The 16763-nt window shown below is 42.4% G+C and overlaps 1 protein-coding gene across 1 annotated transcript in view; it reads left to right on the top strand.

The window, feature by feature from the left end:
- Positions 1-257: 257 nt before the first annotated feature.
- Positions 258-16763, top strand: part of atl2 (atlastin GTPase 2) — a 42093-nt gene continuing 25587 nt past the window's right edge. Inside the window, exons 1-3 of the mRNA XM_056291391.1 lie at positions 258-326; positions 8691-8872; positions 11414-11626. Coding sequence (XP_056147366.1) covers positions 8693-8872; positions 11414-11626 — 393 coding nt within the window. The 5' untranslated portion in view covers positions 258-326; positions 8691-8692. The remainder of the gene's footprint in view (positions 327-8690; positions 8873-11413; positions 11627-16763) is intronic.

The raw sequence follows: 16763 nt of genomic DNA, 5'->3' as shown, positions 1-16763 counted from the left end.
TATGGCTGAGATAATCAAAACAGACGCAACCGTTCTTCCAAACAAAAATACGTATAAAAGTTGTGGGATTATTTTTTAATAAAAGAATCCATACTGTATCAAAGGCAAAAAAAATGTGTTGGTGTCTTAATTCTGTACGAAGGGGGGAGGAAAAAATAGGCTATCCCGTTCAGGTGCAGCGTGAGCTTCAGGAGAAGGCGGAGGGGCGGGGGGAGTCTTTGACGTCACCAACGTTTGATTTCAGCAGACCAAGATGGCGGAGGTGAGCGGGCTGAGGAGTCGGAATCACTTCGAGCCAAATTGCAAAAGTCTCGTCTTTGACGAAGGTAACGTTACTTCTCCTAAAGACTTTTATCACAGGGACACAAGTGTCCGTTTCAGTCCGCGGCAGAATAGAGACGGACAACGCGTCAGAGACGTGTTTATTTTGACTGTAATACAGACCTCTCTGACCGTTAGCCGGGCTCCCTACCGTTAACGCCGTTTTTAACGCCGACCCCTGCGGCGCGACAGGGTCGCAGAGGGACTGGATTTGCTCGTTTTTCGTGGCTAATACATCCCGGCGTTAGCTGCCATGCTAGCGGGCTAATTCGACTCAGCTGTGCCGTCGTCACTTTCACCTGGCCCGCTCGGTAACAGTGTCGGTCGCCCCCCCCCCCGATTCTCTCCCGTCGCCAGAAGGCAGGGTACTTCATTAAATTATACGAGAAGATGTATGAGAAAGAACAGTGCCCCAATTCCTGAACTAGTTAGCCGTTAAAAGTTTGGAAACGGCTCCACCTCGACCTTGTTTTTGTCCTGTGACTGGTTTTCTATGGGGCATGACAGTAACGCTAAGCCTATTCGTTTCGCTCTTAACGCGACAAATAATGCCTTCCACCCCACGAATGAATCGGTTATTTTTAAATACAGTATTTTTAGTCCCCGTCTTTTGCCGATATACTTATCCTCTTGAAGCTAATTGACAAGCTAAAGCGGTTTCATGATACACCTGGTGGTAAAAAAAAGCTAGCGCTACTCCCTTTGATTGTACCAAGTTAGACAAGCGAGTCACGCCGGTGTCAGAACAGGTGTTGTGTCGATATGTGCTACGTACTGAGATGTGCTACTTAGCGGTTCTGCGCATTGGAGGGTTCGATTTGCGCTACGGTAGCGTTTTTCGACAAAGCAGCGTATATCGTCAGAACACCGGCTCTCCAGTAAACCGCAAACTAAAATGAAAAGACTTTCCATTGTCATGTTGTACGTGTAACTAAACGTCAGCGTCGGCTTTCAACTGTCACGTTTTCGTGTCTTTTGTTGTGCTGCAGAGCCATTACTCGGGATATGAGATGATACCGGCTATGCTTTGTAATCATGAATAATGGACGAATTGATGGTGCTTTAGTGTCTCACTTTACTATCGCGGCCACGTAGGCCATTCGATTCTGGGTTGATTTTTAATTAGGAGAAGAAAAAAATCAATATGGCTAATTGAAACTAAATGCTAATGATATCGGAATACAAAGCAGCAGAATTGCCGTTGATTGTTAAGAAACCTGCATAAACACTGGGTTCTGTAAATTTGGAACCAGCGCCAAGCCAGAGCAGATTCTAGATAGTGAGAGATATGAAATTAGTTATGATCAGTAGTCCCTTTATCATAACGTATCTTGTCTGCTCTCATGTGGAACAGCTGGCTGTGTGGCAATAGTTATTGTGACGTTCACTTGCTCTGGCTGTCCCTTATCTGCACTTCGTCCTCAACTCACTCAGAGCTCCCGCTTAGTACATTTGAATGTTTGTCTTGCATCACGTATGTCCAGGGAGGTTAAGTTGTGAGTTGTTGTGTATGTGCCTGCATTACAAGAGGGTGCTTTGGCTCCACCAGATCTTTTTACAAACTGTTTCCTCTTCATGGGCTAATATAAGACTGACAAAAATAGTTCAGTTGGAGAGCTCTGTGCCTTAAACTAGCCATTTATTTGATTCTCCAAATGTTTGAAAAGCTAGTAGGCTTGAAGAGAATGCTGGGACCCTGCTGAAGAGCTGGCTGGCATTGGTTAAATCCAGTGTAGCAGGAGTAGAGGGACTACATAAGTGGGGAAGAGGTTTTGTTTGAAATGCCTGCTTAACTCTAGTCTGGTGCTTTGTCTGATGCCCCAAATAAAAATGTAAGATGTCATACAAAGTTTCCCCTCCATTGTATATATTTGTAAATGAGTTACAATCATACGTTTTCCTCGTATTGCACCCCTGGAAGGATTCCTGAAGCCTTACCATTGTTCCTCGTGTTCCTATTTGCACCTTTTATATTTTTTCAACCTCTACATCACTGCATGAATTCAACCTTGAGATTTTTTTTATCAGTTAAGTAATCTGAAAAGGCAGAAAAATACCCTTTAAAACTATGGAACCTTCCCATTTCTTGACAGCTTGCTAAGTGGACCAGGCCTTATCAAGGTTTGCTTAGATTGGATCTTTTGCATGAGTCTTGGGAGGGCAGAGCTATGTTAAGTTACACAGCTAAAATATAGGCTAGCTAGCCTAAACACACTGATGTGCCATGGGTAGTCAGATAAACCCTATTTAGAACTGGAGTAATGCATAACTGGTCAGAATACAGTAGATGTCTGTTGTTGCAATGTTTCATGCACAAGTGTGTGTAATGCATGAATTTGTATCACCCCTTGGCAACTACATTGCAGCTTGCATGTGTGTGTGCCAGCTCTGTGTTTGGGAAAGACTATGTTGGCCATAGTTAACATCTGCTTAGTACTTCAATATGATAAGAAATGAGGCAGCTAATTTTAGCCTTGTCCCCGTTACTGTAAGCTGAGGAACAGGAGAGTGCATTTACCTTCTTTTTTTAATAGTGCAAGTGCATGAGTACACTTAAGGAGAACTAATGTCTTTTCATTGGCTGTTCATTTGATTACAGAAGCACAAAGCTTGCATCCTATGTATCTCAATATTTACTGACGCACACACAGCTGCAATATTGAATCCTCAAGGTCTCTGCATGCTTCAAACGAACAAGGCTGTATGAGATGTTGAACAGCAAAGTCATTCACACAGCTAAAGTAAAAGGTGGGGAGAAAAGTGGAGAGAGAAGCTGTGTCAATCATAGAGTGGGGTGGGATTATAAACCGGAAGTCGTCATTACTACTAGAAATCAATGGTGGCTGTAATGCAACATTTATGTTAGCCAATCGCATTTCTTTTTTGCAAAAAGGACAAAGGTTCCATTTACTTGCATGCTAACAAAGTTGTTGCTGAGTATATGCTAACTGCCATCATGTCTATTGTTTACTGGCATGTAGGGCTGCATAATTTATCATATTTTTACTGTCATCGCACATTGTATGAACCTCAGGATGTTGGTTTTGGACAGTTCTAAAACGTTTCAGATGCTGACCCACCAATTTGACGATCAGTAAAGCTCCTTTCCAACATTCCGAACAGCGCTTTGTTTGAAGCATGCAGGAGGCTTTACTGCCCTCACTGAACAGTTTTTAGTGTGGGTTCCCTCAATGGCTGCCCTGCTACTTAATCACTCAGAGTTGACATGGCCTTGAGATGGGGATCTGTATTGCCACAGACTTATCTGATATGTATGCCTGATTTGTGTGCCAAGTGTGTGTAAATTATTACACACATAACTGAGCCTCTTTTTTTTTTAAATAGTCTCACCAAATATTAGAACAGAACCTCTGAATCATTTTGTGAAGCACCACCACTTGTATCCTTAACACCATATATAAAGATTCCCATTTAAAAGGGAGTGTCTTTTGGTATCATAGGTGCCACAAAATCCCAGAGATCCTTGTTGTGGAATTGAAAAGACTTTTGCTTTCTTGTTTACTCAGTCAGATAATCTGAAATCTTATTTGTTCACCGACTATGTTAACAGGACTAGTAGCTAATGTGGTGCTACCTGGGGCTATGTATGGTGCTCTTATTGAAAGGTTGTGCCTGTTTTGGCAGCTCCATAATGAAAATGTCCTCTTCATTATACTGAGGGATAGGAGTATCTACACCGTTGGTGTGTATCAAGATTTAGCCCTGAAGGCAGGGCTCTGTGGCAGTTCGTGTTGAAGGTTCCTTCTTTCCCTTTATCTTCTGTCAGTCTTCCTTCCTTTATATTTGAACACAGAGTTTGAGACCGTAAACTCCAATAACCAAATTAGTAAAACAGGGCCAGGGATATTGTTCCATCAGAAGATTCCACACCACCTCAGTTAATTGAAGGATAAGTGAAGCGCCACATTGGTATGGAAAGTGGAAGAAAAATAATTGTTTCTCATGCTGAGTTGTGTTAAGGTTACCATCCATGACAGGTGGTGTTTGTTGTATATGTATTCAAAAATCACAGCTCCCTCGCACTTAAAGCTGTTGGAACTGGCAAAGAGGAACAAGATATCACAGCAAATGAGCAGATTCTTCATTGTCTTTCACAAGGTTGTATTTTTCAAAGTCCATCTGTGGACCAGGAGCCAAATGTATAAACGTCTGTGTATGTTTAGGTGTTAAAATCTATGTACACACAAAACAGGAAACATGCAAACCCAGTCTTTTCGTCAGATTTATAAACCCCACGTAGTCTGTTCCCACGTTTTTTTTCTTCTTCATACATCTCAATCATCCTGAAATTGTGCGCACAAGCCTTCTGACCATGTCCACAATTTACTATAAATGGCTTCCAAACCCCCCCCCCCCTTGCCTTGTTGCATATAAAGGGCCAGCATTTAGTTTAGTCTTGAGGAAAAATGGCAGAAGCATTTAAAAGCAATTGAAGAAGTGCAATTTTACTGGCTGTGAACTTGGAATACGGTTGGCCAGATTGACAGAAGAAAACGTGTATTATTTGGAAGCCTAAGCTCTGGCATTACCAACAAAATGAAACAAGTTGAACTGCAGAAAGTAACCGAAGCAGTGAACGCCATTAGTTCTGAGTCACGGACGCTGGAGGAGATTTAAAAAAAAAAGTCACACCTGAAGGTGTATGTTATTCTTACTCCCCATTAATACAGAATAATCATTAATTATATAAAGATTGTGCACTATTTATTTGTTTATTTAGATAAAGAGCACTATAATTGTTATAATGCTTAGTGAAAAACATATTACTCAAGATAGAATGAAATTAAGGCTTGTCAAAAAAAAGATTGGTAACCAGTCACGTCACTATGTAATCAAAGTGAAGGTTTATTTAAACTATAGATTACATCCTAGCACAATGTAGTAAAGAATAAAGCTCTAAAAAGTGTCACCCAAATTCACACTTTTATTATCCTTTTTTGCCAACTGACAACATCACACTAATCACCCAAAAGACTGTGTATACAGTTCACATGGAGTGAAAGATGTGTACCGGTATGCACATTCTCACTGCCCTTGGATTTTTATACATTTGGAAACCTGCATGGGATGTGACGTAAGCACAGTTTTCATGTGTATGCATATGGCTTATACATTTGGCCCCAGGACGTTAACTGTGTAAACAAGGACTCTTTAAAATTGCAATTATAACATTTCACAAGAGGTTTTATGTTCTACCCACAGCCTAAGAAAATCTGATTTAGATGAAAAATATGATCTTTTGCACCTTTGGCACCCAACCGCTTTTCTGGGTTGTTAATTGACTAGCATTTGAGGTAGTTGCTGCACACTTTTAACTGCTAAGCATTGGTTAAGCAGCACAGTGCATGAGATGCACTGTCAGTTCTAACCTTGAGAAATAATAAGCATGTATTTTGTTCATAGATCATAACGCAAGTACTCTTGGTTATATAGTAGCCTAATGGGAAGGGATGGGTGTTGTTGCTTATGGAAAAACTGGAGTTGTATCTTGTTAGGTACTGCCCACACATGCCCTGCCTACTACCTGAAATGGTAGGCGATCACTCTAGGAGTAATACTTAATACTTGTCTTACCTGTTAAGTGTGTTCTCACGTAAATGGCCAAAGGGTTACTTACTATTATAGTATATTGTACATTAGGTAGTGCCATTTATATTGCTGCATCACGGGTTCCCATATTTGGAAACGAGTCCAACAATTTGTTTACAGTAATATACACTCACCGGCCACTTTATTAGGCACACCTGTCCAACTGCTCGTTAACGCAAATTTCTTTTTTTTTTTTTTTAAATTTATTTCTGATTTTTCCCTTTTTTCTCCCAATTTAGTGGCCAATTGATCCCTATTTTAATTCAAACACCCACCCTCATACATGCGTTCGCCAACTGCATCTCTCCGGCCGGCAGTCTCGAAGGAAAGCGCCTCCCCACTTTCGTGACAAGGCGAATCCAAGCCGAACCACTGTTTTTCCGACACACACAGAGACGCATTCACATGACGAACACAAGCCGACTCCGCCCCCCTCCCGAAGACAGCGTTGCCAATGATTGCTGCTTCATCGAGTCCGGCCATAGTCGGATCTGACGAGACCGGGGCGCGAACCCCAGTCCCCAGTGGGCAACTGCATCGACACCAAGCCGATGCTTAGACCGCTAACGCAAATTTCTAATCAGCCAATCACATGGCAGCAACTCACTGCATTTAGGCATGTAGACATGGTCAAGACGATCTGCTGCAGTTCAAACCGAGCATCAGAATGGGGAAGAAAGGTGATTTAAGTGACTTTGAACGTGGCATGGTTGTTGGTGCCAGACGGGCTGGTCTGAGTATTTCAGAAACTGCTCATCTACTGGGATTTTCACGCACAACCATCTCTAGGGTTTACAGAGAATGGTCCGAAAAAGAGAAAATATCCAGTGAGCGGCAGTTCTGTGGGCAAAAATGCCTTGTTGATGCCAGAGGTCAGAGGAGAATGGCCAGACTGGTTCGAGCTGATAGAAAGGCAACAGTAACTCAAATAACCACTCATTACAACCGAGGTATGCAGAAGAGCATCTCTGAACGCACAACACGTCGAACCTTGAGGCAGATGGGCTACAGCAGCAGAAGACCACACCGGGTGCCACTCCTGTCAGCTAAGAACAGGAAACTGAGGCTACAATTCGCACAGGCTCACCAAAATTGGACAATAGAAAATTGGAAAAACGTTGCCTGGTGTGATGAGTCTCGATTTCTGCTGCGACATTCGGATGGTAGGGTCAGAATTTGGCGTCAACAACATGAAAGCATGGATCCATCCTGCCTTGTATCAACGGTTCAGGCTGCTGGTGGTGGTGTAATGGTGTGGGGGATATTTTCTTGGCACACTTTGGGCCCCTTAGTACCAATTGAGCATCGTGTCAACGCCACAGCCTACCTGAGTATTGTTGCTGACCATGTCCATCCCTTTATGACCACAGTGTTCCCATCTTCTGATGGCTACTTCCAGCAGGATAATGCGCCATGTCATAAAGCTCGAATCATCTCAGACTGGTTTCTTGAACATGACAATGAGTTCACTGTACTCAAATGGCCTCCACAGTCACCAGATCTCAATCCAATAGAGCACCTTTGGGATGTGGTGGACCGGGAGATTCGCATAATGGATGTGCAGCCGACAAATCTGCAGCAACTGCGTGATGCTATCATGTCAATATGGACCAAACTCTCTGAGGAATGTTTCCAGTACCTTGTTGAATCTATGCCACGAAGGATTAAGGCAGTTCTGAAGGCAAAAGGGGGTCCAATCCGGTACTAGCAAGGTGTACCTAATAAAGTGGCCAGTGAGTGTACTTGGCAAAGCATTATAAATAAGGAGATTAGTATGATGGCACAACAAAAAAGATTGACGCTCTTAAACAGGGTAACACTCAAGTGATAAATTTTGTAATTCTTATTTACAAATGATCTTTCCATTAAGATATATTCTATAAAAATTGGGTCATTTTTAACAGTCATTCAGTTTCTTTATCTACACAATTCTTTGAAAATTCTACTCAAACTGGAAAAATGTCATACTTTGATGTCCACGCTGTCTTGTCAAAAGCATCAGTTTGACCAAAAGAATGTAAATTCTCATAATACTATTAAATTTCTCATATATACATATCTGGGATAATATATCCAAATAATATCCATTCTTAAAGATGTGGGTCTATATTCATATCATGAAGTATTTTATCATAGGTCTAAAGACTATTCCTAAATGGCACTTAACGTTGCTAATTAAAAAGTTCCCTCTTAAAACCGATTCCAGAAGCTGCTGAGACCAACGTTTACTAAGAATTTGAGTTAAATCTTAAGCCAAGAGTAAAGGGTGGGGTTTACCCCATTGTCCTGTCTGCTGAGATATTGTGCAGCACTAGAAAAACACAATTCTTCAAATTGGTGGGGCAGGTAGAGCAAAGAAACACAGAATGAGGACGTGAAAGTCTATCCTTGTAACCTCCTCTCCTGTCCTTTTCTCTCCCCCTTTGTGATTTGAGCACAAGGCTATTTCTGAGCCTGACCCAGATGGGTATACCAGAATGGGTAACAACATGTAGTCTGGCACTGAATGTTGGAATCATACCCACTTAGAAAACTCCAATATAGGGCATTCTACACTCTCATAACAGAAGCGCAGATCAGTCATTATGATAGACAAACATTTACTCAAGTTACACGCCTTTGCTTTATGGTTAACTAACATTTAGAAAGGTTAGATGAATTGCCCTTTGTTTCCCCTTGTCATGCACATTGAAGCAGCATATAGCGTATGGTCTATTCTTGTTAATCTTATCTTGTCTGTATACTGTTGTCATCTGCAGGCATGAGTGGGGTGGAAGAAGTATCCATTTCCTGCCGTACACAAAGGCCTCCTTTGGTTTGGCCTGAGGACCTGGAGGGTGAAGAGACGGGCAATAAGACGCTGCTACCCAGGATTCAATCTTCAAATTTGGGCACAGAGTCCAGCCCAACCCCCTCACCAATAGAGGAGATCCAGGATGAGGTAGAGTGTTATGTTTCCCCACTGTATTCATGTCTGTTGTCAAATATGTTCAATTTGTTGGCTCCTTGTGGGATTCTAATGCGTTCACAATAGCCATCAACTTGATCAACGAGTCAAAAATGTTCTCTCAGTTTCTATGGAGCTGAGCAACTGGTGGCTGTTATGCAGGCATCTGGATTATCACCTAAAAAGTGATCATTTTTAAATTTCTGGCAGGCATCGCCTGTCAACAGCCAATTAGGTTTTGTGTTCTCCTTGTTTCCTTTCTGATGTGACAAAAGTTCTATGGATAGATTTTTGTTTGCAGTGACAAATAGAGGATAAACTGATCACCACTATCCAGTTTCCCCATGCTTTACACTGATGAGGAAAAACATTATGACCACGGTCGCAACTTAAGAGGATTTGAAGGATCTGCACATCCCACAGATGCTCAATCAAATTGAGATCTGAAGAATTTGCAGCCCAGGGCAACACCTTCAACGCTTCATCATGTTCCTTAAACCATTCCCGAACAATGTGTGCAGTGTGGCAGGGCGCATTATCCTGCTGAAAGAGACCACTGCCATCAGGGAATTCTTCTTCTTCAAGGCCTCCTCGTTATTGCCAGCACCATCAGGATGACATGCTTGCTAAACAGGTCTCCTCCGGTTCTTTCTTTCCTGAGCTGATCTTGTTGCCTCCGATATTTTCAACTAAGCCATTCTTTGATGTCATCATGATACTGTCTTTTTGGTCAGGGACTCAAGGAATAGCAATAGGTCATTTTCCACCAGCGGAACTACCTGAACCTTTTAGGGGGCTGGCAGCTTTGCTCGTGTTTCCACTAGAGGAATTACCCTGACCGGAACTCTTACTGGGACTTTTATGGGAACGTCTGTAGTCCCTGCTCTGGGGTAGGTACTTCTGAGCGACCCTGAAAACCTGCTGGGTAGGGCTCGACGCTGATTTATTGAACATCGGAAGCAACCAGCCCACTACTTCGGTGTTCAACAATTACTTTGGTGTTCGACATTTTTATAAGCCAGCAACCAACCTGTGTGGTAGCAAGCATGAATTTCAATCAAGTGAAATGGAGAAATTAAATTGCACTTACTCTTCGTTTTTGTCTGCATCGCTGAACTCTATCCTTGGCCATAGCTCGGTCCTGCAAAACAGTCCTCCATTTGACTTCATCCCTTCTCCCTTCTTCCCTCTCAATTGCACCAGGGCATGCTGTAATTATGTCGTGGTGAAAGCTGGCGCAAATGTTGACGTCAACTCATGAGCCCTGTGGTTACTACATCGCTATGGAAACACGACACTCGAGAGGGCCGACTACGGGGTAGTTCCACTTGTAGTTTGCACCAGTCTGGGAGTTCATGTAGTTCTTCCTTTGGAAAATCGCCTATTGCCATAAAGGGGTGTACCTGGTATGCAACAATGTTTAGGCAGGTGGCACATGTCAAATTGATGTCCACATGAATGGGCAGATCCAGGGTTTCTCAGCAAAACATTGGCCAGAGCATCACCTTCCCTCCACCGCCTTGTCGTCTTCCCACAGTGCATCCTGGTGTCATCAGTTCCCCAGGTAAACGATGCACACTTACACGGCCATCTATGTGATCTAAAAGAAAACGGGACTCATCGGACCAGGCGACCAAGGTCCAGTTCCAATGCTCGCATGCCTATTTTAGGCACTTTTGATGGACAGTGGTCATCATTGGGCCTCTGACTGGTCTGCAGCTGCACAGCCCCATACGCAGCAGGGTACGATGCACTGTGTTGTGACACATTCCTCCCATAGCTAACATTAAAATTTTCTGTGACTTGTGCCGCCGTAGACCTTCTGCTGGTTTGGACCAGATGGGATAGCTCTTGTTGACCCTCACGGATCGATGAGCCTTGGGCACCCAAAACTCTGTCTCCGGTTTGTGGTTTGTCCCTCCTCGGACCACTGGTACTCACCACTGCTAACACCGGGAGCACCCCACAAGCCTTGCCATTTCAGAGATGCTCTGACCCAGTCGTCTGGTCATAACAATTTGACCCTTGTCAAAGTCACTCAGGTCTTTACTCCTGCCCATTTGTCCTGAATCGTTCTCCTGCACATCGACTATGAGAACTGATTCTTTGCTTACCATCTAATCGACCCCGGACCTGCGCTGATCCTCTCCAAACATGCGCCCCCGTTTGGAGATGATCAACATTATTTGGTTCACCTGTGAGTAGTCATAATGTTTTGGCTCATCAGTGTACAACTTTCACCTAGAAGGGTATTGTGACAAACACTTGAAATATGTTATGGAGAAAAGTTTCTGCTATTGTTGATTTAGACAATGAGTGGAGTGATAATTTTGGAGAGTTTGAAATTATATTTGTTGCTTCAGATTAGAATAATTTCCACCAATCAAAACTTCTTGGCCGCATGATGTAATGACAGATACACCTGGAACCTTAAGTGCTGCCCATATTAACAGAATTCAGCGACTCGTCAGCTAAGTTGATGACTGTGAAAGCAGCAAAAGGATTACTATGTAAACTCTCTTCTGTCTTCATCAGGCTGTGGTGGAGAAGGACATAGCCAGACCTGTCCAAATTGTTGTGACCAACGAAGATGAACATAGCTTTGAGCTTGATGCAGCAGCATTGGAGGAGATCCTTCTGCAGGATCATGTGAAGGACCTGAACGTAGTGGTGGTGTCTGTGGCTGGGGCTTTCCGCAAGGGCAAGTCCTTCCTATTGGATTTCATGCTGCGCTACATGTACAACCAGGTGAGATGAGCTGGAAATGACCAAAGGTCCAATTTGCCTGGAAAAGTTGGAAAAAGATATTCAATTTGGAAAATGTGTTTCTAAGCCCGGAAAAGTTGTGGAAAATTATTTAGTGTGTTATCTCAAGTTTGGGAAAAACAATGATGTAATTGTTTCTAATTTTCTTTTGGTACAGCCAAAATTTTAGTTTTACCACGGGATACTCTTCAAAGTTTTTCCTGTCAAAATTTCCTGTCTAGAATTTGTTGCACGTGTTAGAATTAGTGGACAAATTGATGTCATGGGCTGGAAAATGCTATAAAGACTAAGAAATTGACATATAAACCTGAAAATTTACATATAAACCTAAAACGACCATATGTGGTCAATTGACGGCCAGTTATTAAATTATATTCTGTCAAGATAAATACCCAATTGAGATATTAATGCATTGCATATGTTAGTATGTCTGTTAGGAAACGACTGAAACCGAAATTAACATTTTAACAACTAAATACTATTTTTAAACAATTTAAACTTGAGAGACATGGGCGAGCTTCAATATCAAAATTGAAAAAGTGAAAATATTACCTGAAAACACATACTGCTATTCTTAACAAACGTAACAAGACCTATAAAACGTGAAATGTAAAAGAAAAAAGAACTGAAAATAACAATTGAAACAGTCTCAAACAACGACAAAACCATGACCACCCATGGTTTTTAAACTCTATATTCTGTCAAGATAAATACCCAGTTGAGATATTAATGTATTGTATATGTTATGATGTCTGTTAAGAAACGACTGACACCAAAATTAACATTTAACAACTTTAATACTATTGTTCAAACAATTTAAAATGGCCGCTGTCCAACACCTGTAACTACTGCAACACCTCGGTGGTAGTCATGGTGCATCTGATACCGCGTCTTTAACCAAACATGTTGGCAATAACCAAAAATCAAGTTTAGACTATTGCTCTGCACTGGAGAATGCTAGTTTTTTCTTTTTTCTAGGACAGAGCAATGAACTTTGCGAAGGAAATTATGCGACCAACACACGTTGTAAATAGTGACATGACACGCACGATCACGCACAAAGTATGTGCGGTCATTTTGACCGGTCATGGTCATTTTAGGTAGATCTTAAAATAACTTTTTGTGCAATTGATCTAAAACTCATTTTAATGCAAATATATGCAATTTTAGGAGCATTCAGGGAGCGGCAGGTCCGTAATCCCCCCCCCCCCCCGACAAAGTTATTAAAATTTGAAAATCCAAAATGGTCATATTGACTGTCTTGGTCATTCTAGTGTTAAATATTAGTCTGAAATGTTTCAGTAGATCGTAGAGTCTTGGGAAAAGTAATTAAATTTGACTGTCTGTATGGGAAACCTAAATAAGGTATATTACACCTAAATCACTGAATCTCCAACAGCTACAGGGGTACGGTTCTGGGGCCGGTTTCACCAGCTGGTTGTGAAAAAGCTGGGTGTAAGCCCTATACCGGGCTAAGCTACATCCAGCCTTGTGATAAATACACGCACCTGTTGCACAATCTAAAACTATGACTAGGCACAGCTACGTCCAGCGTAGATGATGCTTGTCAACGCCGGCATATTCTACCGTAGTGATAGTTGCCACGCCATCTAGGGATGGGTACCGTTCACATTTGAACCGATACGGTACCAGTACTTGGACTTCGGTACCGGTACGCAACGGTACCTTTTTTCGGTACTTTTTCTTTTTTGTAATTTCATTAGTAAAAAAAAAAAAAAGAAGTCAAAATTTCTTAATTTGACACATTTACTGCTGCAGGATCTCTGCTTGTTGGCTCGCCAACGCCGCCTGCTGGCCCGTTAGGTTATCCACAGAGACCTGGAGGGGATGGACCCGAATCTGGAGATCCCTCACAGCGACAGAGGCCGCCTCTAGCTGCCGGGTGTGGTAGTTGGTCAGTTGGACCTGTTCGATGAGAGCTGCTCGAACTGGACTGGTCGGTACGCTCTCTGTGCCGGCTGGGGTCGTCATGGCCAGTTCGTACTGTTAGGGTTTGTGGGAGATCCCAAGCGCGCAACACCAGGCAGAGGTAGAGTTCGCCGAAAACTGGCGTACTTTATTAATAGTTCATACAAAGGTCAACACGGAAGGACAAGGAGCAACTAGGAAGCAGGAAACCCAAAATGAACCGAAATGTCCCTTTAAGGTCCACCGAGAAAAACACACGGCAACGAAAAGAGCCCAGTAATCCGCTTCGCGGGTAGTCCCAACAAACAGAGAAAACGGTAAATCCATGGGCTGAGATAAAATCGGAGAGAATACACATGGAGGGAAGAGTAGCCACCTCACCGAGACGGTTACGGCACGAACTGGCAACGGGCGCTGGGAGACCAGCAAATTTAGGCCCAGCCCTGACGAGCTGATTGGCTGCCGGCGCGGGGTGGGCGAGCCGTAACAACGTTAGTGCTAACGTTAGCCTCTTTAGCTTTATCAAAGATGTAGGTACACTCTTCAGCATGTAAATAAATTCTGTGCTTCACCAAGTGTTTCCTCAGGTTCGAGGTACTGCCATGGCCAGCCTTGCATGCTTGGTGACATATATTGCATCGAGCTTTGTCTTGGTCGATTTGAGTAAAGTGTAGCCATACTTTAGACCGCTTGCGAGACGCCATCGCTAATCTGTGTGTGAAAGCATCCAGTCAGTTTTCAAAATAATACCCGATCGTTGTTTTTTTTAAATCTTTATTACACAATTACCGAAATTAGGTACCGTTTCACTTTATTTGAATAGATACTCTGTAGTAACGACCTAATTCGGTCGGTACCTAAAAAGTACCGAATATCGGTACCCATCCCTAACGCCATCAGGGTCCGAAATTAACACTCACCAAGCGCAGGTGGATTTTCCATTTGGCAGGTAAATCTCAGAAGGCTATCTGCCACATGATAGGTAAATGTTTTACCAAAATAGTCATGTAATAAAAAACTGCTGAGATAGTCCATGGGCCAGAGCCCAAAATTTCCTATTTCGGTACACTCAAGGTGGCAAAACTTACTTATAATTTTTGAAAGGATCCATGTCTGTAGATGATATTTTGGTATGATAACCATTCCTGAGTGGCAGCTGTATCACAGTTATCAGCTCATGAAGTTAACCACCCCCTAAAGTAAATTGCATTTTAGACGCTGGTGCATATCCTGGTTTAGCCTCATGGTCAGGACATTTTTCAATGTTCTATAATATTGTCTTTGGTATCATTTTAAAGGGGACCTTCTTAGCTTTCATTCAAGCCCTGTTGTGGATATTTCTCACAAATATAGAGGTCATTTGAGCTCTTCAACCCGTCAATAACACACATCTTTCTGCAATTTTCGCCTAAACTATATACTTTCTTTTAGCCCTGTGGCATCTAGGAATATCAGGGACACAAAACACAAAAACTGGAATACTCACAGGACTGTAAAGATTCAGGAAATGTATAATATACCCATACTATTTCATTGTGTGAGGTGATTGTGAACCTTAAATTAGAAGGGCATTATTACTAAGAAACTAACTAGACCAAAGCCAGTTAGTCCATGGGTCAGACCAGATATCGATATCACCCAAGGTGACACAACTTCACTGGTGCCATTTTATTTGGTACACTAACAGAAGTAAAATAATACATGATAACCTTTCCAAATGAGCAGCTATTTCATTTTTCTTTCAGGAAACCTGTTTTTGTGCCTCTCACGATTGTGTATTTGCCCAGATTTTTACAAATATAGCATTTCAACACCCCTGGTACTGATTAGCCTAGCTTAAACTCTGGGACAGTTCTTAGTTGGCCAACAACCAAGGATAACCAGTACTGTGTACTTCCATTCATTGTGCTAAGCTAGGCTAACGTGCAGCCAGATAGCTTTCTACTAAACACATATAGAGGAAACTGGTATCTATCTTCTTGTCTCACTCTGGAGAAGATTGTAAGCTAATTTCCCATAATGTTAGCATGTTCTTTTAATGTATATGTTAATATGATTAGTTAAAGTGGCTACGAGGAACTTTCATCTTGTGTTGATTTTAGCGGCCTCATGTGGACAAAATACAGCTGTTGCATAGCAACTAGGTAATGTATCTATTTGTGGCTATGTAAGATAAATAATGGTAATATGACGCTGGTGAAGCAAAGTAAACTTTGGTATTGGGTAAAAACTTGCTTGTTCACCAGTGGCCATATTCAGTCAGTTTTCACCTGCCACATACAAACAAATACATGTAACTTAGGTGTATGAACACTACTAAAACAAAGCGCCCACGGGTGGAGTGCATTATCCACTGTTCTGATGATACAGATAAGCTGGTTTCACTACAAAGTGTCGACTCATGGAGAACTCTGCTCAGGGCAGCTCAGATACGAAATCATGCACCAGTTTTGAAACTGGCAAAAGACATTCCTGAGGGACAGATTCCAGCAATCTACTACCACAGAAAGTGTCGCAGTATCTTCACTATGAAGCAAATTCTTGATGGCCTCCTTGCAAAAGAAAAGAAAAGTTGTGTCTCTGCTGAAGAGAAACAATCTAAGAGAGTAGCTCGACATGCTCCAAGTACATCTAGGACTTATGATGCAGAGTGCATATTTTGTCAGAAAAACAGCAAATATTCCAAGAGACAGAATACGAGAGAAGTACTGGTGCAGTTTCGAGAACTGCGAGCTGATGCAAAGATCAGGAGTGCAGCCACAAAGAAAAGGGACAACAGAATCCTTGCCATTGTGAGTAGAGACCTTGTAGCAGCTGAAGGGCACTACCACAGGTCATGCTATAGACTTTACACCAAAGAAGAGGTTTCCAAAGGAGAGGTTGCCAGCAATGAAGATGATGATGCTGCAGCCCAGTATGAAGCTGCTGTGAATAAGGCATACAATGAGCTGTTCCTCTTCATCAGGATGGAGCTTTTTGGCCATCCTCAAGTGATGACAATGACTGATCTCTCTTCTAGACTGGTAGCTTCAATGAACTCCCAAGGCATTGCCCAAGTCAAGGAATCAGCCAAGAAGCACATAAGGCGAAACCTGGAGAGTGAGTTTGCTGGAGCCTTGCAGATATTCCCTGATGAGAAAGGAAAATTCCTCCTCTATCCCGATAACTTGTCCATGAGGGAACTTGCCAA

The sequence above is a fragment of the Lampris incognitus genome, chromosome 13, assembly GCF_029633865.1.
Source record: "Lampris incognitus isolate fLamInc1 chromosome 13, fLamInc1.hap2, whole genome shotgun sequence".
Lineage (NCBI taxonomy): Eukaryota > Metazoa > Chordata > Actinopteri > Lampriformes > Lampridae > Lampris > Lampris incognitus.
The sequence above is the reverse complement of the archived record's forward strand: the minus strand, read 5'-3'. Positions and strand labels throughout refer to the sequence as shown.